At 40.2% G+C, this 27,863-nt stretch overlaps 1 protein-coding gene across 2 annotated transcripts in view; it reads right to left on the bottom strand.

Moving 5' to 3' along the window:
- The window catches only part of trrap (transformation/transcription domain-associated protein), an 81,975-nt gene that overhangs the window by 16,532 nt on the left and 37,580 nt on the right, over positions 1 to 27,863 (bottom strand). For both annotated transcript variants that reach the window (XM_067487936.1, XM_067487937.1), the window contains 18 exons: positions 27,304 to 27,453; positions 24,741 to 24,940; positions 24,232 to 24,353; positions 22,338 to 22,551; positions 21,924 to 22,103; positions 21,469 to 21,615; positions 20,994 to 21,113; positions 19,411 to 19,698; positions 18,860 to 18,997; positions 18,511 to 18,623; positions 14,691 to 14,826; positions 11,966 to 12,157; positions 9,614 to 9,809; positions 8,807 to 8,925; positions 8,575 to 8,721; positions 7,118 to 7,218; positions 4,862 to 5,063; positions 3,539 to 3,700 (listed from right to left, as the gene is read on the bottom strand). In XM_067487936.1, the coding sequence (XP_067344037.1) occupies positions 3,539 to 3,700; positions 4,862 to 5,063; positions 7,118 to 7,218; positions 8,575 to 8,721; positions 8,807 to 8,925; positions 9,614 to 9,809; positions 11,966 to 12,157; positions 14,691 to 14,826; positions 18,511 to 18,623; positions 18,860 to 18,997; positions 19,411 to 19,698; positions 20,994 to 21,113; positions 21,469 to 21,615; positions 21,924 to 22,103; positions 22,338 to 22,551; positions 24,232 to 24,353; positions 24,741 to 24,940; positions 27,304 to 27,453 (2,927 nt within the window). The remainder of the gene's footprint in view (positions 1 to 3,538; positions 3,701 to 4,861; positions 5,064 to 7,117; positions 7,219 to 8,574; positions 8,722 to 8,806; positions 8,926 to 9,613; positions 9,810 to 11,965; positions 12,158 to 14,690; positions 14,827 to 18,510; positions 18,624 to 18,859; positions 18,998 to 19,410; positions 19,699 to 20,993; positions 21,114 to 21,468; positions 21,616 to 21,923; positions 22,104 to 22,337; positions 22,552 to 24,231; positions 24,354 to 24,740; positions 24,941 to 27,303; positions 27,454 to 27,863) is intronic.

The following is a 27,863-nucleotide window of genomic DNA, read 5'->3' as shown; positions in this document are numbered from 1 at the left end:
GAAACCTTTATGGTTAAAGCCAGGACATGAGAGGTTTCAATTTTTTAAACACACAGCAAATCTCGAACTTGGCAGAGTAGAATTCTTTTGATAATTGTAATTTATATATCTGGCTCAGGTCACAGTTCAATGTGAAGGTAGGTAGGTTCATAGCTTGTAGTTCCAAGTTGAAAAATCAAAATTCTGCATTAACTGATGTCAATTACTAAACCAAGGGGAAAAGGGTAAGTTACTTTATCACTACTTTAATATTTTATTTCTGTTTTTTAAATCTTCAGATTACATCATAATTTGAGGAGCTGTTTGAAGTCATACTATTCACTAAACATGTGTGTCTTCTATTAAAAAGCAGGCACAAGTCATGACATTTGTCAACCATTTATGTGGTTCTGCAATCTGAGACGCCACTACTAAAGGAAGCGTTTGTCTCTAAACGCACCAATGTAACATATAGCAAATTGTCATAAATGCAGCAAAAGATTTGAACAAACACCCCCACTCTGTGACTACAATCCCAATGTCACACTGTTTAGCTACAAAATATTTAAAATACCCCACCCAGCCACCAAGGGCAAGTTTGGTGCCAGGCTCGAGCGGGAATAAAAATGGGAGGGTTGCAGCAGGAAGGGCATCTGGCATAAAAACACATGCCACAGCAACGTGAAAACCCCTTAAGGGACAACCCGAAACCTGTTGATCTTTATATGACAATGAATACTGGGACACATTGAAAGTGTAAAGAAATGGGAGATACTGATATCTCAGTAGTAGCTCCAGGTGTGCTTAAATAAAAGACACCAAAAGAACTGTCAAAAAGGTTTCACAAACAAGAAAAAGCACACAGAATCATAGCAAAGACAATAAATACTCTTAGAGACACCATTGGAATTATAGTTCCAGTATAGTATAGTAGTTAAAGAGAAACAGTGGCTACTCTACCTGGATGTGGCAGAAAAAGAAAGATATTAAGGGCTGCAACCAGATTTCTAAAGAGGGAGATGGAGAAAAACCCTCAAATGACTGCAAAAGAAGTGCAGCAAGACTTGGTGGCAACAGGCAGGGGTTGCAGTCGCACATTAAAGCACAAGAAATTCAGCTACAATATGTTCAAAACTATAAAAATGAGCCACAAAGGCTTGAGGATTGTGTTCTGGGTTAAGATTCCTCAGGAACACTGCCAGAAGCTAGTGTCTGGCTTTGCATTACATTTGCAGCAGGTTATACTGGCAAAAGGGTACTATACTAAGTACTGAGAATGGTTTTCATGAAGGGTTGGAATAATTCTGAGACTGCAGTAGTCATTAAAAGTTGCATTTTGCTTTGACTTTGAAGGGACCACGTGTACATTAGTTGTGATTGTTCCATTTGATTTTTACATTGCAAACTGTGAGGGTTTGTAAATTTTGCTAAAACCTCATTTTCAATGTGTGTTGAATAATGTTGAGTGCAACTGTCCTGGGTGTTTTGTTCAAACTGAGTGCAACAGGAAGGAGGGAACAAAGTATTATTAAATTGAACTACATTTAGGAAATAACAATCCACTTCCTCAATTGTGACCAGATACAACGAAGGGGTAACAAAAAGCTTTAACTGCTCTTTAGTGGCTGAAATACAGACATTTCTACAATGCTTGAGTACAAGTACATATATCTTCAGTTACACAGACACACATTCTGCAATTGGTTATTCACAGCCTTTACTAATCATATATTTCATGTTTTATGTACTGAATGAACAGTGAATCTTTTGCAGAAAACAAAGATTTACAGTATAAAAAACAAACAAAAAAAAAACCTTTTATATGAGAAGCGAAAGACCAGAGTTGAGAGTAAAGGGAAGAGGGAGCTCTAAGTAGCAGCTAACAGCAGCATTAAAGATGAAAGAGGATTTGAGGCAGAGGAGGAGGAGTAACCAGCGATCAGAGTGCTAATGGGAAGATAAGAAATGTCATATTTTGGCAAAGCTGAAGTGGGCTGAGGGGAAGGGGTGAAAGGTAGACAAGGTAGAGGAGGAAGTGCGTGCGGCTTGGTGCGTGTGTTGGGGGTGGGGGGTAGTGGGTGGTAGTTGGTGGTAGTTGGGTGCTGAGATTCTGTTAACTTCTGATTCATCTTCCCGCCTGCCCACAGGCACTTTTCTCCTCACCTTTATCAATATTTCAACATACGTTTTTTAAACATCCCGCCACCGCAGAGAAAGTCTAAATTATTCAGGTGAGCAGCAGAGATAAAACCTGCCATGCATTAAAATGTGGTTTTCTTTTTTTCATAAAAAAGGAAATGAAGTAAAGAGTGTCAACCTTTACCTTTCATTTATTGCAGGGTGACAAGGCAGACCAAAAGAATAACTGGATCTTCATAGATGGAAAAATCTCTACAGTCACCCAGTGAATTCAATTTATATATAAAAAAATATTAATAATATACATATAAAAGGTGTATGAGCTGAAGTGACTCTACTGTAACTAAGGGGTCTCAACTTAAAACCTTGTAACAACCACATCCACTGGTCAATTATCCTTCAGACAAAAGAAACATCTAAAAGGATCAACATGTCAGACTATGTCAGCATAAAAACATAAATGTTTGCATTTGATTCAGGTTTCTACTGCTGTGCTAATTTATTTAACAGCTAACCTGCATTAGGCCTGCTTCTTAATGGACTTAACAAGCAGTAATCAGTGAGACGTCTCCTCTTTATCTGCAAGCAAAAAGTACAAAAGATTTCCAATCATCTCTTCATCTCACAGTCTTTTTATCATACTACTATACTGTATCTCTTAAAGTATCCACTTGTATTTTAAAACCCTGTCTTCCTTTTATTATTTTCCACATCTTCTTTTATATCCTCTATACAATATTCCTGCTCTGCTGAGAGGATGGCTGTTTGTTATAGCAGACTACTCTTTGAAGATCACCCTCTTCAAATTGTGCGGAAATAATACTCCATTAAGCAAAGCAAATTAGTCTTCGGTTTAATTACTAGCTCTGTTCCTGCAGTGCGGATGCATACGATATTAACTTTAGAATAATTTCTTGAACAAATAATTTAAAAACCAATTCACCAGGGACTGGTGAAAGCCAATAATTTGCTGTAAAAAGGACAGTGAAAGAGAATCTGAATGCTTAATTTAGTAAATAGAAAGCAGTAGAGAGGCCACTTTGGTGTGAATGCAGTTAATTTATCTTGATTAGAAAGATGTGCATGAACACTAATGCTAATAAACATGCCAGATGTGCTGCTCCAAATAGAGGAAAGAAACCAAGAAAAAAATACATGTATGAAAGATTGTTGGATGACGCTAACAACCATATATGAAATTGAAGAGGACAGAAATTTATAAACTGATTGAAAGAGATGATTTTCAAACCTATTTTAAATGCCAAGATTATTTAAAAAAGCTGTTTGTCAGGTGGTTTTGTTAATAAAAAAGCTGATAACTAAAAAGAAGAAGGTTTTAGTCCAAGTCCAAGATTGAGGTCTAAATCTTGCCATGGGATTTTTTTGAATCCCACAACCAGGGACATTATAAAGAACTAACCTGGCTGATTAGGTTCAGCAGAGGTTTGCCTTCTGAACCTACAAGGCAGGTCAGGAGCTGTGGTATCCATGCCAACCACTGGATTGGGGGAACTCCAATGCAATATTTGTCCACAGCATCTGCTAGATTGTTCTTGTCATCAAAGCTGAGTAGCCACAACACCTAGAAAAATGTGCGAAGGGAGAGAGGAAGTTAAGAAAGTAAAAAAAAGAAGAAGAAAAAGAAGTGACAAACAATTTAAACACTGTGGTTATTCTGCAAATATAGCATATTCCAGTGTGACGTACCAAAGGTAACATGTATATCAATAATCAGAAATTTACTGCCTTCCCCATTCTGTTCACAGCATGGGGGGGGGGGGGGGGGGGGCAAGGAATAGGTGCATCTTTGCAATGCTCACTATGGTCAAAACTCAGCCAGCTGGTCATCTCACTTCATCCCTGAGGACTAAGCACTGCCAACCCAGATTAGGCATTATTATAACAGATACTGATACTAAAAGCTTGATGCCTACACCGGATGTGGCAAGGCCATATTTATTATTTATCGAGCCTGACACACAGAAGTTGCTGGTAGCTTTTGCTCTCTGGTTGAGGCTCTCTAATCCAAGTCTCCTGTGGCTCTTTGAAAGCAGAGGCCCAGCAGGCAGTTTGTTAAAGTTTTCACAAGCACTCAGTCCACCCCGGCTCATGCACTGTATTGAATAAGTTGCTGTGTGTCTGTAGGATAAAGGCAGGATTCTTGCTACAATAGCAACAAGTCCATCTCTTCTCCCACACAGGGCTTACTTAGCTCATAAGTACAATAGCAATGGTCTTTTAGTCCTTGTAGAGGGTCATGAGATTGGAGCATCAGGGGAAACCATTAGTCTGTTAACCCCCCATGCACGGGGATAGCCTTCACTCCACCATTGATCTGCTGTGGGTACCTATCCACACAGTCTACTGCTGCACTATAATCGATGAAATTACTACTCTGCTGCTTGTAACTGCAGTTAAACCTGACGGGGCTAAACGAATGCCTTTATTGTCATTAGTACCAATAATTTATGGACTGGATGGGATTGGGAAAACAAGGAAATAACTGGCTTTTTGAAAGATAGCCTTATTGAAGGTAATTATGGAAAAAGGGGTTAGATGCAAGAATGGCTGCTGATTTGGTATTCTCAATTATACAAAGAAATACTCTTTCATAAAATCCTCAACAATAACAAGAGATAAACAACAATCATTATGTTTTAAAATAACCTGTTGAATACTACTTTTCACATTTGAACATTCATAATCACACAAAAGCAGTGTTCCCTAGTTCCCATGTTTTCACCTTTGCTAGGTATTTGCGAGACTTGCTCTCATTCTGGTGGCGGCAGGCATGGAGGTAGCAGGTAATGGCAGAGACTCCCAAATGGAGCTGGCGGTCCTTGACAAAGATGTTCTCCAGGTAGTCCCCCCACATTGCCCATGCCTTAACCAGGACATCGTGCATCTGTACTGCTGCTGAAAAGGCCTTATTGGCCTCCTCTGATCTGGAACAAGGAGAGAGGAAAAGTTTGTAGCATTAGATAGTCGAGGCTAGAACTGGGTATCCAGGGCAAGTAAACAATGTTTGCAGGTGGGTGAGAAGGATAGGAAATAGGAGTGAATGAAAGGGAAGAAGAATAAAAAACTGATACAAAATAAGTGGAGATGCCGAAGAGAAGAGGGAGAGCTGAAGGAGTCAAAGAGATGGATGCAATACTTGTGCAGAGACAGGGGATAAAGAAATGAAAGAAAAGGATGGAGTGTGCAAGAAACAGATTATGATGATCATATTCTGAATTATGTACTACACATCAATAAGCACAATATTTCATTTGCCATAATCTTCAAGGCCTTTCCCCATGGCATTACAGAGTAAGCATTTAACCCAGCATGAATTAATGTCACCAAGGGTTCAGCCATTTTTGCTACACTGTAATATAACTTGAACCCAACCCTATCATACTGTGCAGATCAATCCATTTAATACTGGGTGACATTTGAGCTTAACGTCTTCCTAGTTTATCAGAAATGACAGAGCAAGCAAGTAAGGTAAAAACCTCAGCATAATGGCTATTTATCTGTATACAAATACACTGACCGTGAAAAGCAGTGCTAAACCTCAGAGAAATCTGCACGTTCGTAAACTTGAGAATCCTTGGGATTTTTTTTATCCTAGTAGTGCAATCTAGCAGTCACACTTCAAGAATTCGATTTAGGAACTGTTAAATGGCAGGCAAAGAAACAGACAGGTAAAATCTGCCAGGAGACCCAATTTTTGACTGCACCATTTGTGCTGACAGGGAGATATATTCTGAAACATCAGCTGTTTTTACTGCATCAAGTGGCTTCTAACCACTAGTTAGCACATATTCTGAATAATTTTTACACACCTTTCAGCATTTGATTAATAAATAAGATTCAAGAAGCACCCTGAGATGCACTGCCCCACAGTCAAAACAAGGAGACAGGCCTTTCAATGAAAACGCCTTACTGACAGTAAGTGCTGACAGTTGGTAAATCAACCTCCATTTCAGGAACGCTTCCAAAACTACTCTCCCACTTACATACACTAAAATGTCTCCCAAACCAATCAATTAAAATGTGTTATTATAAAAGGAATTTTTGATTAAGAAAGTGGAGCTTGATTGCTATGGGAGTCAGAGCTGAAGACCCTCCAGTAATAGTTAATGGGGTTGCCTTAGTCATTTTGCCAGTGCTAAAGTACATTAACAGTTTCTACGATGTGGCTCAACAGGAGCACAGGCACCCAGCAGACTGTCAAATCTCTGACACCCGTTTAATTGAATGATCCCAAAATCCTAAGCACACGTGGCTGCACATGCACGCACACATACACACCCCACCCACCAAAACACAAGCGTATACACACACTCTCTCAACCCCTAACCCCCACTCTGCTGTTCATTCTCCCCTGGTGTAGGGGAAACTTAATGATTGCAATAAGCCCTGCTGAGGTGTAGGCAAGTTATGCTGATCCCATGAATTCCTGCAAATTGCCTCAAGTTAATTATTGAGCTGCATATACATTTAATAAGCCTCCCTCAATTTGTCTTTCACCCCTCAGGACACTGTGTCACGTCAAAGATGACAGGTGAAAAGAGGGTGCTGAAGGGGAAGGGGTGTTCAAGAGGTGGCCCAGCAAAGCATGGAGAGAGCAGCTGTATACTCCCCTGGCCAGCCCTGCAGCCAAAGAGACATCATCATGACACAGCCACGAGCTGATGACACATATGTACAGTACATTGAGATCTAAGTCATGTCATGAGGGTTACCTAGTAACAAGTAAGTGTGAGAGGTGCATCAACTTGAACCAAGAAGTGCACATTTAATGTGACAGCCATGTCCTGACAGGATAAAACACCCACAAAGAGTGAAGGGACCACTGGTACAGTTGGACGAACAGACATAGGAATATATTTAGATTGCAAAACAACTAAGAATGTGACAGCAAATTTAAGATTGGCTATAAAATGACAATACTTATCCAAACCTGGAAAAGTAGCCAAAGTCAGAAAAGCTGGAGCACTAGTAGACTTACTTGTTGATTTGAGCCAGAAACATGCCCTTGAGGGCGTAGAACTCTGCTGTCATTTCTTTGGTGAAGTACTTCAGGTTGGTCGACTCTATAACTTCCAAACCCTAACAGATGGAGGAGATAACAACAGAGGTTTAGCTTCAAACTAAACTGCAGTAAAGTAAGGGAAAAGAAGAAAAGACCTTAAAGAAGGGAGAAGATACCACAATATTCTGTTTTAGACAGGACCATAATCAAAGGTGCAAAACAAACAAACTGCTAGTGTTCATTTAGAAGTAAGAAAAGAGGTGTTAAGGAAACTAAACTTCCATTATGGTGAGTGTCTGATTAGGTGTCCCCTATGTACTGCTGTGACAAACGATGTGTAGCGGGGGAGAGAGACTGAGAGAACCAAAGGAGATGAGATATAATAGAGAGAGAGAGAAATAGAGAAATAGAGAGAGAGAGAGAGAAATAGAGATAGATAGAGAGAGAGAGAAAAGGAGAAAGAGACAGAGAGACAGAGAGAGAGAGAGAGAAGGAGAGAGACAGACAGAGAGAGAGAGAGAGAGAGAGAGAGAGAGAGAGAGAGAGAGAGAGAAAAAAAGGAGAAAGAGACAGAGAGACAGAGAGAGAGAAGGAGAGAGACAGACAGACAGAGAGAGAGAGACACACACACTACTGGCACTTTTAATGACTTGTGGTGTGCTGAACTGGTTCTATTAATCAGAGTACTCAAAGTGCTTAAGAGCAAGCTCCTGAGTTACACTCTCTTATAAGTCTCCCTGCTCTAACTTGTCACCTAGAGCCACTCCCCAACACTTCTTTGCTTTTACTACTTTGCCCACTCAAAGAAAAGCTAACTATGCTAACAGAAATCAAGCCAACTTCCTAAATTGCCTTAAATTCATCAAATGTATAATTCAGTAGAGATTGGCTCACTTCAAATTAGAGCACTCATGACTGCAGTTAAAATCTCATGCTGCTGTGCTACATTATAATGCAGGTGGCACAGGGGCACAGTGTGTTTATCACGTTTTGTTCATACATAATTATAATACACAGGCAAAATATGGTAAATGGTCTGCACTTAGATAGCGCTTTTCTACCTATTGGCACTCAAAGCATTTTACACTGCTTCTTATTTACCCATTCACTCACACACCGATTGGGGAGCTGCTACGCAGCTGGCCACCCCTCACCAGAGCAACTAAGTTGGGGTTCAGTGTCTTGCTCAGGGACACTTATTATATTTGTATGATAGTAAGTAGATAAAGCAAAGAGTGATTCTGAAAAGGACAACAATCTTTAGAAATTACAATAATATATTGTATTATTACAACAATAAAATGGTGTATTTTTAATTACAAAAATATATATAAAGAGAGATAGAGAGAGATAATTAAAACAACAAATCAGGCTTATGTCACAAGACATTATATAATTTCAAAGAAAGAATAATAGTGAGCAAAACATCTTACCTGCATGCATTCATTCTTGCCCATGACACCAGCCAGTTGCAAATAACATTTGACCTGCTGTCTGATCTTTTGGAAGCAGTCAACAATGGGCACTGTGGGGATAGTGTGGATACGACTCAGAATATCCAGAGCTACATTCACCAAACCCTGGAGGGGGGAAAAAAAAGAGGGTAATGTGGTTTCATACACAATAATGAAAAAGAACTAATTTAAAAACAAGCTGAAACATTACCTGTTTGCGTGCAATCTTTCCATACTGAATAATAGCAGAGGCTGAGGCATGAACTCCTAACATGGCATTGTTGTTGTTGGGATCATGTTGTGTGTTTGTCTCATACGCCGTAACTATAGCTATGCACAGAGAGAAAACAGTAATGAACAATAGTTTTCACCATATTCAAGTGACAGTGTTGAAGTAAAAATAGGAGAGCTTAGAGCAGTTTGAACATCTAGTTCTCTGAAAACTCTGCTGTCATAACACAGAGGAGGGCACTGGGGACACTAAACGTATTGAACACCAAATGGGCCATGGCAATGAATTTCATCAAGAAAATTCCATTTCACTTTAACATAAGTTTGAAGGCTGTCATGTATAAATGAAGTGGATTTTATTGGCATGGTGCTGCAGAACCAGCGCCATCATTATTCTAGCCCCTCACAGTGAGAGTCGAAGCTCAAGTTGCTTGAGACATCACATTTTGCAGTGGCTGCCTCTCTGAATGGTTTCAAAGTCACTGCAGGAGAGAGCTGAGCACTGAGTAAGGTAAATATGTGTATGTGTGTGTGTGTCCTGCAATGTGAGAGAATACTTTAGTGAGCTGGCATTTGGAAATGCACAGACCCTGAGGGGGTTCTGCACATTGTGCCCTTTTAAAGAAGACCCCTTTCTGGAACCAGTTTAAACCGTAGCAGCAAAATAAGGGTGTAGCTGCATAAGAATTAGACCCTATAGCACCAAAACCATGTATGTGGACCATATACACTTTACAGCGAATGCTTCAATACTGCTGGTTTAAAGGTCCTTTAGAGTGTGTCGGACCTTGGTAGTGGTGCTGACGCCACATAAAGATGCTGCTCCAGTGGGACAGGTCATCAGAAACAATGGGCAGTCGGTTCCTCCAGGTTTTCACCACAGTCTTCATGTCGTGGAGGCTGGTGTTGCGGCCAAGGTTAGCTGGCTGCAGCCCAGCATTAATTTGGGCTGCTTCTTGCAGCTCAATGATTTGCTGTGCTGCCTAAGGAGAAAATAAGAGGAACATTTTGCTCTTGATCTTTCATATAGGATCACAAGGAACTTCAACACACTTACTTGACTTTTTAACACTAGCTCTTAACATTTACGGTGCATGAAAGGTGGCAGATCTAAACCAGCCGCCAAAGGGAAAATGCTTCTAATGCTTAGACTGACTGCACTTTTAGTTTACAATTAACATTTTATGTTCCCAGGTCAGCTCTAAAGTCTGCTTCAAAGCTTTGGTCCAGATAGTACAGCAGGTGGACTTGTTTTTGTTAATATATTGTTCGCACATCTACAATGTATGTTAGTACTCAAAGTCCATGCTTAGTTTGCAGGGCATTACACATAGTGTTTATGCCACCAATCAGTGACTGATTACTTATTTAAAGTTTTAAAAAATTCAAATGTCAATTATTTTTCATTCATTATGCTGCAAAATACAGTTTTAAGTTCAACATTATTTTTAGTTTATTACGGGCTTTTTAAAAATAGACTTCTAGTTCTGCCTCATCTCGCTCCATTATTTTTACGCCTTCTGTAGTGTTTGGTGTATAGACCAATAAAACAGAACATCCTAACATTTAAATAAAATAAAATAAATAAATAAATAAATCTAATGTAAGAAGATAAAAAGATGGAACAGACGATGGGTGAGCAATGATTAGGTGACAGTTGTAAGAATCAAGAAAAAAGGAGATAAAAGGAAGAGATGCTGTTACTGCATAGGTATTGACAGGTATGAACTAAAGGAAAATGCTGAGGCTGCACTCCTCGAGGTCACTGTCTTAAGACTCATACTCAACAGCCCCAGAGTTAGAAAGCCTCCACAAATGAGATGGATCAAAGTGACCAAATACAGTCACCTCTACAAACAGTATGGTCTGAGGATTTTTAACAGCCCTGAGAAAAAAAACAGCACCTTCCCAATATCTCTTGGAGCAAAACATTAACACACATTACTGTTGTTTTTACTAAATTTGGTTTGTAATTTTATTTTCTGGACAACTTGATTGAATAATTAGCAAAGGACAGTTTCTGCATATCACAAAATCAAAATATATAATATTTTTATTCCACCAAAATGCAGCTAAATCATCATGTCTCCCTGCAATACTTCAACACCTTATCTGCTCACATACAGCACCATAAAAAAAAAAAAAGAAGACAAAAGACAGGTTAAATTGGAAAATGAAAAGCGAGGGCTTCAATCTCATTCCCTGAAAAGAAGCCTCATTGATTGGGCCAAAGCCACTTTGGCGAACCTATCATTCCATAATAACAAGTCATCAATCAATATTATCGCCAACCCTGATAATCGAAAGTGTGGGTGATAATCCATTGATTGCCAGTCATTTCTCAGAGCTGGAATTTGATAACTTGATTCACATGGTATTTGAACCCTACTGTACTTGCATAGTCTAGGCTTCTAATTCTCAAAGGCTCACGGATCATAAATGTGAGATATAAAGTTAGGAATGGAGATTTACTACAGATCGCTTGGCTGGGTAGAGGAATAAATAGCTGGTTTTCCCCTGGCTAGGGTAAATAAGTGCACGTATGCAAGCACAACTAAATCAAAACACACACATAAAACTAACAAAGAACATAGTCACCCAATTCAAATACCCTTTTTGAGGAGATAAATGTAGTGAATCAGGGCTGTGCTCAATATTAACCCCCCCACTCTGAAATCAAATCTCCCAAAACAAAATAAATTAGGCAGTACAATATTTTTTCACAATTATCTGTTAATATCAGCTGATGGCCCATTTCTAACCTTCATTCAGACCATCCCATTCATCATGTAAATGTAATTCTGCTGCAGGTATTTAATCAAATGGTATCTGATGGCAGAAAAGTAATTACAGCCATTCTGAACTAAGTCTCTTTCTTCCCTCTTCTTCTTCTCTGTCTCTTTCTCCCCATGTCCCGCTTTTATAATTTCCATCTGCTGGGTCTCCTTTCTTTTCTCATTTTTCTTTTTCATCTTTCTCCCTGTCTATTGTAATCTCTCTTGGTGGAATCAAAGAGGTTATTTTTTCACTATCTAAGATTTTCCCTAAAAAAAAAAAAAAAAAAAAAAAAAAAAAAAAAAAAAAAAAAAAAAAAAAAAAAGATAAAGGGAGCTAGAGGACAATCACTTTGTATACAGACCTGCAGCAGTGGTGTGTGCACATGGGAAACTATGTGAGGCAACCTCCTCCACTCGCGGATGGCCAGGCTAGAGGCCATTTCAACCAGCCGCTCTATGAAGTTGAGCTGCTGCTCCTCTGGGTGGCAAATGGCCAGATAGCCACGGTGCATGTTCACCTTCCAGGCCATCTCTTTTGGACAACTCAGCTCTACCTGAAGAGTCAATCAAAAGCAAACATCCATATTTAAGCACAATTTTATTGCAGCTAAAGACTGTGTACACAACTATTTTTTCTTATATAATATGCATTTAAGTTCATAAATGTTGGAATGATGATACACTTTGGGCATTTGGCCTCTGCATACCTCCAAATTCAATTTGATTTGAAATACAAGATATGAGCAAAGCCAAGACTTTTGGCTTTAATTCAAGGGGTTGGACAAAGATTTACAGGCATTTTAATACACATACCCACATTTTTGGTTACCCATAAGAAAACAATTTTAAACATAAGGTTTGCCTTTAATACTTAGACACAAATCCTTTGCAGTCAATATCTTCCTGAACTCTGAAACACATGGACATGACCCAATGCAGAGTTTTCTACCTTGAGATGCTTTGCCTGACCTTTACTGCAGCTGCCTTTAGCTGCTGCTTGTTTGTGGGTCTTTCTGTTTTCAGAAGTGAAAAGCCGCTGTATTGGATTTATCAGGTGACAGATAAATCAGATATTGTTCACTGGCCAAGTCTGTGTTGGTTAGCTTTTGCTGAATGTTTTGGGTTTCCATCTGCATTATGAAGAAGTGTTAACTTTGCTGGCCTCTTATGTGTCATTTCAAGTTCTCTGTGGTGCACAGAGGCCAAATGCAAAAATACCTCACCGTATTCACAATCCTAACTGTATTAACATTCTTTAGCAGCAGCATAAAACACATTGTTAAACTTTAGTATAACTTCAAAAATAAAATGTTGGGAGACTGTCTCATAATGACCATGATATTAAAGCATGTGGTTCACAGGAAGACTGCTCCATTTAGAATGGGACTATATTATGGGATTGTATAATTAATGTACTTGTCATCTGAAGAACAAAAATGTAATTTGCCTTTACCATCACTCTCTTATTCTACTATCTGCCATCTCCCACACATCAGGATAAAATTCAGCCAATCCCTTCAACATGTACGTACAATAATACAGATTTGTTTTTATTCCAAGTATCTCTAAAGTATTTTTGTAGACAAAGGAGAAATATTAGCAAATGACTAAACAAAAATAAAATGTCAAAATATCAATACTGCTGTGTATAAACACTTGCTTGTGGTGGGCTGTTTTTCTGTATGTTTATTCCTATGATGTCAAGAAAAATAGTGTCCACTCCTCACAGCATTGTGTGTGGCAGTTTTAATTTAGTGAAAATGTCTCAGGAGAAAGACCATGTGACACTTTCCTCGGATAATTTTGTACAAAATGCACAACAATAGTGTTGATTTATTTTCTGAACAGTTACAGCAGGAATTTTGTAGCAATGACTAATCAACCTGATGCGTTTGACAAAGAGGCATAAGAGGGAAAAGGCACAGCTATTGATTAAAAGTTTTGAGTGTATTAACACTGAACAAACAATATCCCCTGATAGCCCACTAACTCAAATCTGTGGTTTGCTGCTGTGTTCATAAGTGATTTAAAGAAAGACAGAAGAAGAGAAGACCAAAAATGAGCAAGAGCGAAACACTAAGTGACTGCGAAATCATGGGTGTGTATTTGAGTAAACTAATCAAATGTTGGAGAAAATGAACAGTGAAGGGTTGAAGCACACTGATCGGGTGACGCTTGATGAATATCTAGAAGACAGGGCTGCCCTTATCAAGAGCCAGCTTTAATTGAAAGTGGGGACATTTGGACTTCACCTCCGAGCTGCTGAGTGTTGGGCAAGCAGGCAACTGAAAGCCATGTTCCTCTTCTCCACCATAAAAAAAAAATCACCCTGCAGCAGATGCTGGGGTAATTATATATACATGCAGCTGTTGTAAAGATTAGCTGTTAAAACTAGAGTTGTGAATAGGAGGATAAAGAGGTGGAAGTGGAAGTAGAGAGAGAAATAATAACAAAAAGAAGAGCGAAGTTAGGAAAGTGAGAGACAAAAGAAAGAGAAATGGGTACACAGAGGAAGAAAGGACTGAAACAGAGAGGAGGGGATACAGCGGAGTGGGTCCTGCCATCCAAACAATTTAATTAGTTGTCACCTTAGGAAGGGATGGCTCAATGAATTGGTTCCAAGGCTCCTTGAAAGAGCAAAGCAGGAGTATTTGTTATGTGTCAGGTATTATCGCACACTCGCCACCCGTCTTGAGCTTGTTTTGGAAAAATGAGGCCAATAAATTAATGGACCAAACAGCTGAACTGCATTTACACAGCTTTTACAGCTGGCTCTTCCATTCTTTTGGAGGTGTGATGTTGAAGGGCTGTATGGTCACAATATCAAGTTACTATACTCTATACCCTGGCATCAGACCTGCACTTACTATACAGCACTGTTCTGGAAAGTGGGCATAAAATGGAACAGAGTCTAGTCTCTGATTCATTGGGCTGAAGCCTGGTGGCGCCACAGTGCCTGCAATTGTATTAGTGAGAACTTCCATCTATAGTTTCTCTTTTCTGTCAAACTGTTGAGTGAGAGTGCGCATGTGTATTTCTCTGTGTATTAATGCAGACTTTTTAACATTGTGACTTTGCACTGCTCACCTGTACCAGAGCCTCCTTCATTGCAACCCAATTGGAAACCCTCCAAGCACACTCGAGCACAAGATAGGGGTTTGAGTGGCCTTTAGACTGGCCGTATTCTGTCAATGGTTCCCACTGGTTCAATTCCTTGGAACAGCTGGATATAAACACAAAGGAGATAAAAAGTTTAGGCAGATTACTTTAATAATTAAACGCCCAACTGTGCGATACAAACTTACAGGGTTAAAATGTAGATTTTTCAATCAGAAATCATGTGCAAGTGGTTGAGTGAAAGGTTCTTTTTCTAACATTCACTCTGTGTTTCACTATGGGATTTGCCTTGGTGTGACCAACTACAGAAGGTCCAATGATACCACATCTGTCTGGTTGAGCCGTGCTTTGGGTTCCGCCCTCCAGCCAGCTGTAAACAGTTCACAGGTGACCTGTAAAAAGGACCGCCTCACCATACGCAGTTTTACCTTCACAAGAAAAATTTGTGGTTACACGATTTGAGGAGAACAGTGTCCGTGTTTAGGCTGTCAAGCTGTTCCAGTGTCCACCTAGTATTTTTTTACCGATGTGGCTTGCTGACTCTGGTGACGGTGGTTAGCTTGGAATTAACCCCGTTACCATTGCTTCATCGAAGAGACATGTGTCAAGCCTTGTGACAAACAGTGTGTCAATTTCACACGCTCTCCTGTGAGCTAAGTTATGTCTACAGTAACAATCACAGCCAAAGAGTTGGAGCCTAAGGCTAAAGAGGCTGCATCCCACCCATGTCCCACGACATGCAGCTGTTTTATCTGGGGTAAGGACCCTCACTCCATCTGCATAGCATGAATGGGCAATAAACACACTTAAGCCTCACTGGCAGGCCAGTAGTTGTGCCCACACTGTGTGGCAGTGCCAGATTTCTCTTTTTCTTTAGAATGGCGGTAGAGAGTGGCAGTTGCAAATATTCAGGAACTATGCCCGTCGTCATCCACCTCTATGGCCATGACTGACATTCATCATCATGTCTCTTCTTAGCAAAATGGATCGCCTCACTTCTTCCATTTTCAGAGAATTTACACATGTACAGCCAAGTTCGTGTACTCTCTGAATGCAGCTACACTGCTGTCTGCATACCTGGCCAAGATGCTGGAAGAATGTCTTGTCAGCTGGATTCAGGGTCCCCCTAACCCTGCTCTCTGGGATGAAATGACCTCATGTTAAGGTCTTCCAGGGGGGTGGTCCAGGGCTCTGGTCAGATAGTTGGGTTGGCAGTCTCAGGTGAAAGGACTCATTCATTGCAGTAGCAGCTTGAAACCCTCCATTCCACCTTGAGGAGGCACAGAGTGGGAAAGAGGGAACACAGCCCCTTTGTTCTGAGTTCAGAGGCTTCTGCTGTTCAGCAGTCCCCAGTGTTACCAAGAACCCCTAATTGTTCTGGGTTTAACAAAAGAAATAAAGAGTGCATTTCTGCAGCTAGGCAGAGGGCCAAAGGCAGAGTGCAAAAACAAAATAAGGGCAAAAAAATCATGCTCCTCTCTCCCCAGTAGAGAGAGTTTGTAGCCTTCACAAAGGGGACTTAATCCTCTGAAGAGTGGTGACATCATCCAGGTGCGACAATGGCCCAGTTCCTGCACAAGCAGAACAGTGGCGTGCAAGCGCAGCCCACCCCTGGGTATTGTCCACAATCTCACAGGTACAAACCACCCAAATTCAACATTGAACAGGCCAGGCATTTTGAATCGGGGTGCAGAATTGTTGTCCAAAGGGAATCCACTGTACAGGGAATAGAGGTTGTACCCACAGGTGGTGGAACAGATTTTGCAGAGAATCAGATCGGCATCCGTAGATCTTTTCACAACAAAATAAAACACTCACTGTCCAAGGTTTTCTCGGTCAGACATAAACGCACCAATGGGGATTGATGCACTAGCATTCCCATGGATTATGTCCTACTCTATGCTTTTCCACCACTCAGATTGATTCCCACAACACAATTCAGAGTGAGGGAACAGGACATGAGGATGGGTGTCTGTAGATCTTTTTGCTTAAAAAACACTCACTGTCCAATGTTCCCCCGCTCAGATCTGAACCCACCAATGGGGTTTGATGCACTAGCATTCCCATGGCTGTAGGTCCTAGTGTATGTTTTCCCACCACTCAACCTGATTATCCCAATACAAGCTAGAGTGAGGGAGAAGGACCTGTCACTAATACCTCCTAATTGGCCATCCAAGCACTGAAAAGCAGATATAATTCTGCTGCTAGCAGACAGACCCCTTCCTGTTTATAGGGACCTCCTGCCCCAGGCTCATGGGGAAATCTACCATCCTCATTCAGACCAGGTGGTTCATGAAAGGTGAAACCTGAATGCATCAGGCTTGCCTTTTGGGGTCGTTGACACTATTCAAAATGCCAGAGCTGCCTCCACCTGATCCCTTTACAGTGATAAATGTTGGATTTCTGAGAAGTGGATTGATGGCAGAAATACCATCCCTTTTGAGAGTTTAGTGGTGGATGTGCTGTGTTTTCTTCAAGAGTTGTTGGAGAAAGGCAAGGCTTTCTCCACAATTAAGGTCTATTTGGCAGCACTCTCAACTTGTCATGTGGGTTATAGTGACAAACCAGTCAAGCAGCATCTCCTGGTTTGTCTTTTTAATGAAAGGTGCTTACCACAGGCTCCCAGTTTCTATGCTTATTGTACTGCTTTGGGATTTGACGGTCATTTTGGACATCCTCTCTCACCACCCTTTTCAGCCAATTAAACATGTGGGTTTGATATTGCTCTCTATTAAAACTGCCTTACTCTTAACACTGAGCAAGTGAGTGATTGACAAGCTCTGTCTATCCATCTTTGATGTCTACAATGGGTCCCAGGACAGGCTTAGATGTGTCTACGGCCCAACCCAGCCTTAGGTCTTAGTAGGCACAGCAACTTAATAGCTTAGGCCATGTTGGAGTCTTGAATGTCTATGTGGATAGGCCAGCAGGTTTTAGGAAAACAGATCCTGTATCCAGTATCCCGTAAGAGACGGCATATAGATGCAGGGGAGTTCAACCTCTACGAGGGCTGAAGGCTCACTTCACCAGGAGCATGGCCTCATCCTGGGCCATGTTCAAGGGTGTGTCAGTTCAGGACATTTTTGCAACAGCGTGTTGGGCTACTCCTCACACATTTGTGCGCCATCACAGGCTGGACATGTCAGGACCATCGATTGCTGGTAGCACAGGGGTCAGGTCCAGCTTAAAGTTTGACTCCAAGACCTTAGCTTGCATCCATGGTTTTGTAGAACTTATGCAATACTGTGGGCTATTATATCTCCCATAGTGAAACACTGAGTGAATGTTAGAAAAATAAAGTCATTCCTGGTTATTTGATAACAGAGTGTGATGTTTCACCAAGTTTTTCCTCCTTGTATAGGCACAGAAACAAATCTGCCTAGAATGAGTTAGGAGGTACAGGGATTAGGTTAAGTAACCCAAAGTTTTCCTGGCACTGTGGTGAACACTGTGCAGAGGTGGAATGTGAAGACATTTTGATTTTTATGTAAAATGTCTCCATGATCTTTTTAACATTGTGTTTTGTCTTACACTACAATGATTTATGATGATTCAACTGTTGTTTTTATGGACTGACCATAGATGTTCATGATGTCTTCTTTGTGGTCCATAGCACATAGAAATTACATTTTAGTTTAGAATAAGTTCAGCTAGGTTATACCTAACGAACAGCCAACTTGATGTATAAATGTAAAAATTCAGTGGTTTCGAGCTCTGCAGGGTTTCTTTGTGGGGGGAAGACAGAATGCCCACAAGGATAAAATAATATTTCCTGTTGCAGAAATCTTACCGTATCCAGTGGTCTTCCCAGAGCTGGTACTCAGGAAAAATTGCTGGGGAGACATTGCTCCTCTCGTGTTCTTTCCTAGCTTTCTCCATCGCTTTCTCATAGCTCTCCTGGGCCTGAGCAGACATGTAAAACTTTTAGTACAAATTCTTTTAGACCAAAATATTTGTTTAGTGCAGCTTGTGGCAGTTATTATAAAATGCAAAATAAATTAAAAGCACAAAAAACAGCTTCCCAAAGGCCTATAAAACAAAGATTTTCTTGAATGTGTGTCTTTATAAAGCTTCTTTACTCAGTGAACTCAGTGAGATCATACAAATGTAGTGGTCTATCTTTTTAAACTTTCTATCACCTGTTCAAAGAAACCATGCTGCTCATAGGCAATGGCAGTAGCTGTTTCAGGGAATTTGCACCTCTTCTGCCACAGGCCAGCCCACATGTCCTCCTCTTGAAGCAGTGAATACAGCTCAGCTAAGGAGTCCAAAATCTCCTATAAAGCAGCAGATAATAATGTTTATCATTGGAACAAATTGGAAAATATGCAGTGAATAGGAGCAGATTTGATAATGAGTCTAATTTAAACAGGATAACTTTGCCAACTTTAACATGAGGCTGTAACAGACACACAATGAAAATTATCTCCCAACCTTCTACAGTGAAAGGGAAGGGTAAATAAAGAGCATGGTAACACAGGGATGCTTTAAGAAGTTAACACATCAGGGCTTGATAAGGAGTTCACCTAAGTTTTCATTACACACAGTTTTAGTCGGTTTTTACATTAATATAAACAAAGTAAGCACTTATTGTAATTTTACAAACTAACTATCCCAAACATAAAAGGTATGCAACTGGGCAACAAAAACAAATACTACCAAAGCCCAAGTTTAAATTAAAATGAGCTACCTGCTGAGGTGGTGTGATGCTCTCCTGCTCGTAAAACTCTGTGCTCTGCTTGGGTTTGCTATGCAGGCTGAGACCCTTCTCAAAAGCCTGCTGCTCTAGCATTAACGTGGAGCGTAGCCAGAGGTTATGTGTCTTGCCCAAGTACTTCAGCACACAAGGGCGAATAGGAATAGGAGGCACACACTGGGACATGGCCTCCACAAAGCAGTTTAGGGCACTGGGTTGGCAGTCCCTCTGGGCTTGGTGGCTGCCACTGCACAGGAAAGGACTCATTTCTCCAGACAAAGCCTGAAGACAAGAGAGAGCACTCATAAACTATGCAGTTATACAGCAGCAGGGACCTGATATGGCATATTGATAAAGGCATTCTGTTGCATGTATGGGATGCAACTTGATGCTTTTTTTTCCAGTAAGACAGCTTTTAAGAAACAAGTCAAGAGTGGTAAAAGAAAACAAATAATCAACTTAAAAGTTGATCCCAGCCTTCCTCCAAGTCAATGAAAGTCTGTTAATTTCCTATTAAATGAGCATCAGTTTTTTAAATATTGTAAAGCAATTTTAAAACCTTTGCCCATTTTGACCAGTTCTTCTCAAAGTTTCCTGTTTTCAATTAATTACAACCTTTTCAGCCCTTGTAGATTCATTTAGGGCAGTGTAAAATGTTACTCGCTTGTTTTAACTGCACAGGGCCACTCAAGTCTTTCAGAACGCCTACATTTTGACTGATTAAAATTTTAGAGTGACCATGGGGTTAGTAATCCGGTAATCATGACTGACACACAGACATAAATCATGTTTTGGTAATAAAGACAATTTTCAATGCCTGTTGACAGCATGAAATAATGAATGCCTTGATGGTCCCTTTAATTAAGCTGGTGGTGGAGAAGGTTAATATGCATCAAATATGTTGCTATGAAGGGAACATGCTTTTCTGTCATTCCCATGTAATAATAAGGCTAAAGAAATAAAGCCTGAGCACTACTATACACTCTGATTTCACCAAAAACCGATAGGGTGTAACTGTGACATCAAATACAGAACTAAAGCAGGCATGAGAAGACGAATCATATTTATGACTTAATGCCTGTCACGAAAAGAAAATATCATCATTTTGTAGCAATCTTTCTATTGACTGCATCTTTTCGATGTATAAGAGCTCAATCACTTCAAATCAAGGCCTTCCAATGATTCTGCTTCATTAAACTCATTACAGCGTTCCTCCCTCAGTTTTCTCATTTCCATATTTAGCATAAATGAATCTGTCCTCATTAAGTGGAATTGCATGTTTTGAGACAGAAATTGGATGGTCAAGGTCAAATTTACTGACTGCCTGCTAACATCGCTGTAAAGATACAAGAAAAGATATAGGAAGTGAATTTGTAAAGGATCATTTTTAAATAGGCAGTGTGTCGAACTGGGGATGAGGATTGGAAATGAAATCTATGTTCATGACTTACAATTTTAAGGAAACCTATTTATCTGGATTAATAGAGAAAGCAAGATGAATATATTACTGAAGTTACTTAGTTCTCCATTTCTCTTCTCTGGGTGTAACAACACAGAAGTCGGTAAATTATACTCACATGCTGCTGCCTGTCAGACAGAATCTTCCAGAGGCGTGGGAAGAGCTGAACCCAGGTCCTCTCAGCCAGCGGTGTAGAGATGTGACAGAGCTGGACCAGGGCATTCAGAAGTGCCCCCGTCTAAAAAAAGAACATAGAAAAATGACACCTGCAGACCCAGCGAGGCAGTGGTTCTAAATCCTTGGGACTAATGACAGAAAAGTATTGAGGATTTACTATACCACCGAGTAAATGCTATGCAACTGGGGTTTCAGCTCTAAATAGGTTCTTGATTATACAGCTAAAACAAAAATCAGCATGAGTCTGGATCAATGAAAAATGTGATACTGCCACTAAGTAATCAGACTAATATTCAAAATCACTTAATTTACTGGTTAGACACATAATTTCCCACAGCTTTCTCAAAATCTAGTCAGTTTTGATAAACCTTTATCTTAAGAACAGAGCATGCTGGTTCCCTAAGGACCAACTTTACCTTGACTTCCCGTAGTGAGTCAAGAAACTTGTCGTGGCGGTTGGTAAGCATGTGTAGTTGGTTGCCTGCATCTCTCTCAGCCTGCTCCTTAGTCTTGGGGATGGCAGATTGGTCACCCGGTGCTAATTCTATGTCTATCTCCACATCCTACCAGATAGAACAAGAGAAAAGATCAAAACAATCATCTTTGAGGAGAGCTCTGACATTTACCCTTTGCATTGGATGCAACACTGTTTTGAAAGGGCATTTTTTGACATTACCCATCAACAGCTGCTAATGGGTGTGGGATGAGAACAGAGAGAGACAAAGAGCATAAGACAAGAAGCAAGGCTTTCATCATTTCCCAGGAGCACAGTATGTTTAAAAAATAAAAACAAAAAAAATCTAAATGGGATAATGTGCTAATTTCTGTAAGAGAGCATGGCTCTTGACTCATTGCGGTATGTGTGTCTAACCTCTTCCTTGGTCTCGCTGTTCTCCCTCTCCCGTGGCTCCTGCTTGACGTGTGATGCCATGGCGAAGGCGGCACGGTCATGGCTGTCAGCCAGGTTGATGACGTTAGTGATAGACGGCAGCATGGATCCCTGGCAGCTCGTGCCAATGATGGTGTTTCGTTCACACACTGCCAGCAGCAGCTAACAAGCACATCCACAAACAGACACACGGATGCAAAAAACATAACAGAGAATCAGTAACAGTAAATGCAAAGTGCACACGTGACAAAAGGTAAGCTGAAATTCAAAAGACAAAAAAAAAAAAAAACTTTTATTTTTTTTTATGTTTTAGACTATTACAACAACCTATTCTTTTATTGACTGATAAAAGGCTTGACGTGCTTACTGAAAGACCTGCAGCAGTACTGTGTTTACCTCAATGCACTGTTTGATCCAGAAGTGGCTGCCCATGGCCTCCCAGTTCTGAGAGCAGCAAATGTAGAGCAATCTCTCATAAACACGGCGTTTCATTGAGGCATCAAACACCTCAAAGAACTTCGCTCTGATCAGTGGTTGAGTGCAACGAAGCCCAGAGAGGAAGGCCGGTTCCAACTTGGATGTGATGTCACTTCCTGAAAGGCTTTCATCTCTGGAAAATATCATGGCAAAAACATTTATTTGACAAAGCTTACAAGCAGGCTCTTACACCAATTTACTTATCATGAAAGCAGAATACAGGCGTTCTGCTGATAATAAAACACTGAATACACTTTGAACAACTGCTCTACCTGAAAACAATCACTGTGATGCAGGGGCCACAAACTACAGGATGACAAACGAACCAAGAAAAAACAAGTCCAGACAATATAAAAAACTCCATAAAATAAAAGAAAAACTAAATAACCCATATGGTGCAATATATCCATGTTTATTATATATATGTATAATTTTTAGATTCTGTTGAGTCCTTACAGACATATGGAGATTTACTTCTGCAGTTATTGTGTCAGCTGTAGTGCTGTTGGTTGCACTGCATTTAGGTCATCTAAGGCTGTAGGGAATTAGGTTCACTTATTAGTCACTAAAGTTTTATCACTAAACAGGTAATTGTCATTTTACAGACGCACAAATATTGCATCTCTATTTTTATAAACAATTAAAAAAACTATAAACATTATCAATATAAACAGCTTCTCTTATATACATACATGTAGAAATACAGTAATTAATCATTCTATAACAAAATATCGACTATTAACCAATGTTTCTGTGGATTAAAAGGTGATTTATGAATGTTGCAGCTAGGTAAGACTGCAAGCATATTACATGAACAAGAAGTAATGTCACTGCAACATTAAAACACAAGTGCCACAGTGTTTAAGACATGTTTCTTGGCACACAGAGGAGCACGTGGGTGTGAGGAGGTGGCAGTTAACATTGAAAAGAGTAAAATTAAAATCATTTAATGTAGAGACAGCAGTTAAAGCTAACAGCCAAGCAATAAACACTCAAATAACAAAAGTAATTATTTCTACATCATCGTGTTGCACTGCCTGAGCTTCATAGGTATAACTTACATAACAGGAGTGAGGGAAGCTGGAATAGAAGGGACAACAAAGACCAAGCTACTGTTACTGCATATTGGTCCTACTTGCACTGTTCGCCTAATAATACATTGTTCTGGCTTACAGCTGCTTTATCTTTCCATCATCATTACTTTCTGTCTATCATGGCTTTATTCCTCTTTCTAAATCTTTTGACATCATGAGCGGGATGGGATGGAGGGATACAAGGTGCATTTGGCTGATTAAATGTGTATGTGTGTAAGAGAGAAAGACAAAAAGAGCCACAGCTTGATGAATAGTGAGTGTTAGGAAAGTCTCTCCCCTCTGGCCGCCAAATGCTCAATGTCCTGTAATGAGATGGTGGACTCCTGACTCGACCGTGGCCCTGTGAAAAATCCTGTCACATTATCTATCTCTATCACTACTTGCTGGCTTTCTGATCTCTTCTGCACAATGCCACCATTCTCCTTTTTGTCATTTTTTTTTTTACCTACAGCCACAGTTTCAATTAGTTTATTCCATGCCTTCATGTATCAACAGCTGTTGCTAGGCATCTCAATCTATAGTTCATAATCCATCTTTTCCTATCTTTACTACCATTTAGTGAACAGCTCATGCTCAGACCGGCTCATCCTCACCTCAACTTACCTTGTCTTTTCACACCTTAACCTCATGACCTTCATTCCTCATGTTAAGATAGATGCAAGGGCAGAATGGCATCAGTGGCACAGCCATTTGGCCATGTGATAAATGGAGGTAATTACCTGTAGACGTAATTAACGAGGTCCAGGAACTGGGCGTTTAACTCAAGTTCATCAGGGAAACGCTTCTCTATGTAGGTCATCATCTTCACAAGCAAGATGGACTTCTCACGGAGGTTTGGCATCTGAAAAGAGAGATAAAGATGTTGTGAAAATTAAAGAGATAGGCAGAAAGAGGAGAGAAAGACCTTTCCTTTAAACTGCATCTTTCAGTCCACCTCATCCCTTAGTATTTGCTTATCTTCTATAACTTAAAAAGTAAATGCATCAAAAGAAATCTCTATGGGTAGAAAATGTGCTTCGCTTGTTTTTGGTCTAAAATGTTCCACAATTGCTAAAATGCACTTTGCTGATTCAGTCCTCTGATTTGCACACAGTATTATCAATGAAATTATGCAATAACCTGCTGAATCACACATTTATATTTGTTGGTACACACCATCTTTGAATAATTCAGTATTCTTTTAGGGGCAACATAATAAGGGTCTCACTGAGAAAAGACTCGCCCTTACCTGGTTGGCTGCCATTGGGGAATTGTTTTTCACCCACTCTTCAACAATTTTGACAACAGCACGAAGGATTTTGGGATCAGGTGACTTCTCAATTAGTGAGGTGAGGATGACCTGGATGAAATTCTTTCTCATTTCCATGCTCATGACGGATAGTCGAGTCTTCACCAGATCAAGGCTCAGCATTACTAGCTCACTAGTCACTATAAAAGCAAAAGACAATCAGGTCTGAGACAAAGAAGCTACCAAGAAACAGAGTCACAATATTAGCATATTACAATTAATAGTAGTAATATAGGTCAAACAATACTGAAGCATCGGTGTGTATATCAAGCACAAAGAGCGAAACCCTGTTTTGATGCGTGTATCACATTGAAAAAAATCACGTGACTGATACGGCTGCTGTGTCGTAAGGAAGTTAAATGCCAAATTGTGTTTATCTGGAAGTGCTACTTCTGACTTTATTCCTGGTGAAAGGAGGAGAGGAGGCTGTGTTTAGTGCTGTTTGTATTAGTTTTTTTTTTTTCATGATTATCCTCTGATAGAACCATCGACAAAAGGGGACATTTTCTCCAGTCTGGGACAATCTTATAATGCCAAATAAGATAAATGTTTTCCTTTCCTGTGTCCACTTTTGCTCAGTTTTCATTCGAGTTATTTATGTTCAAATTCCTTTCTGAAGAACCACTTATTGAAATTTTTTCACATGAATTACCTTTTAAATTGATTTGCAGGTAAAATGTGGGCTCTGCTCCACAGAGCTATCTTACATAAACAGGAGCACATTAATGCATCGCTACAAACTTAAAATTTTTTATGTACTTTATGTAAAGAGATAAAATCACCCCAAAATGCTACAAAAACTTCTCTCTAAATAAAAATGTGTAAACTTTGCCTTTTCCCCTTCCAGAAGTACACAAGTACCCCCACTTTCACTTATTTTTCATAAATGACACTAACATAAATTTCGCTTTGATTACACATGTTTTTCACTTATACTTTCTTGGACAAACAGATTTTTTTGTATATTTTGAGTTTGAACCAAGTTGAGTCTCAACACGCTTCAGTCTCAGCATTGCCTGCAATGTTTTTGGAATCCAGCAGATTAAGCAAAACATCAACACACCGTATCAGCACAGTTAGGGACATGTGCCATACACTCCATGAGGTGTCACCTACCCATCACTACATAATAGTAATGAGAAGTTTCTGTTCATCTGATCTGTAGACAAACTATTTCTTTTTGTCCTTTCGGCTTGTCCTGTAAGTTCAGGGTCACCACAGCAGATCATTTTGTGCGCATGTTTTTGTATAAGTAAGCTTGCTAGGGTTCACACAAATTTAACATTTGTTTCCTAAGAGGAAACAATGTTACACAAGAGGAAACAACATAGGTAAAGCTTATTAGATTACTGAGACATAAACATCTTTTAAACCAAAGGACTTCTGATTTAGAGCCCTTGGTCTTGGTTATTAGAGGCCTATTTAAAATACTTATAGCCTGTAACAGCTATAACTTCACATCTGAAATGGAGAAGAAAGAATTATGTACAGCCTGATTTCCTTAAACCTTCTAAAGTCAAGTTGAAAGCAAATGTACACAGAAAGGTCATAAGCTAAACCATCAAAAGCACTTGCAAAACTCTTTACTCTTGCTGACAGACGTAGAAGGAAAGTAGTCAAGAGGTCCCACATCAATCAGTGTTTACCCTTTCAAAGCCAGGGCAAAGTAGCAAAAGAGCATTTGTTTGCTTTATCCTGAGAGACTAGAATGCAATACAAGCTGGGAACCAAAGCTGAGAAACATTCCCTGTGAAACAAGACTATCTGTGGAGTGGATCACCCCTGAGCAAGGCAACTACTGAGAACACAGTTGGGGCCATTGATAGAGAACTTTTGATAAAGTCTTTGTATGGGGTCAGGTACTGCTGAGCTATATGGGATATTGGAGCTCTGTGCCTGAGGAAGGTCACGGTGTGCATGTGTGTACACTTCACTCACAGTCAACCCTTGCTGAATTGGGATTAGGGAAAGTACATACCCGTTTTACTGATGTCACCCAGCTGTAACTGCAGCCTAGCAGCATAGGTTCAATGAAAACACAGTCGATGTCTCGCATCTCAATAACCCCGTACGATTATTCAGGCGGTTAAGTAATTAAGCCATGAACGAACGGATATGTTGAAACATGGATATAGTGGAAAGTTTTAGCTGTGGAATCGGGGAATTACTGTGATAGACAGTGGAATGAGTCAGTGTCTGCATGACTTTGAACTTATGCTCAAGTGTGTGGGTGTTTTTCATAATGCTTTAATGTTTATAACACAGCTTGAACAATACACATTATGAAGTGTGTTTCCAAACATGGTCAAGTATGAGCTGTATATAAACTGTACACACTATGAAGGTATAATCAGTAATTATGGTGTTATGTAAGTAAGTCTTTGTCTTTGTGTGTGTGTGTGTGTGTGTGTGTGTGTGTGTGTGTGTGTGTGTGTGTGTGTGTGTGTGTGTGTGTGTGTGTGTGTGTGTGTGTGTGTGTGTGTGTGTGTGTGAGTGCATGCACCTGTGCTTGTTTCAGTGACCCCAGGGTTGGCCTGCTGGGGGCTCAGGTGTTCCCGCACCATCTTCTGTAGTGAGCGCATGAACACAGATATGAGACGGTCGATGTAGCTAGCATTGTAACTGCAGGCTGACTTCAGGATCATCAGTGTTCCTGGAAGACAAATAAAGGTGAGAGGATGCAACTTGGACAAAAAAGGACTAACACAATAATCTGACATGAACCTTAAACTTCTTTAGGGCAAAGTAAGAGACACAAACACTTGCAGTCAGCTTCTTTACATTCATAGAGCTCAATAAGGACAAGATTCACTGACATCTGGGTGGATAACAAAAACATTTGCACGGGGTGCCTAAAAGCAGCAATGCTTCCTGAGTCAACCTCTCCCAAACTGCTGGAATGTGGCCTTCATTTAAACAGACCAGATGTTAGCCTGGGCAGCAGGGCCTGTTGGCTTGCAGTTTAACACCCCACTCACTTGCCTAATGGCTCAAAGTGACTGAAAGGTAGCCTGGTTTGGTAGTGAAAGCGTGGGAGTGTGAAAATTTCAGTGTTTATGTGCA

Source organism: Channa argus, chromosome 20 (genome assembly GCF_033026475.1).
Source record: "Channa argus isolate prfri chromosome 20, Channa argus male v1.0, whole genome shotgun sequence".
NCBI lineage: Eukaryota > Metazoa > Chordata > Actinopteri > Anabantiformes > Channidae > Channa > Channa argus.
Note: the sequence above shows the minus strand (reverse complement) of the source record. Positions and strands in the feature narration are given on the sequence as shown.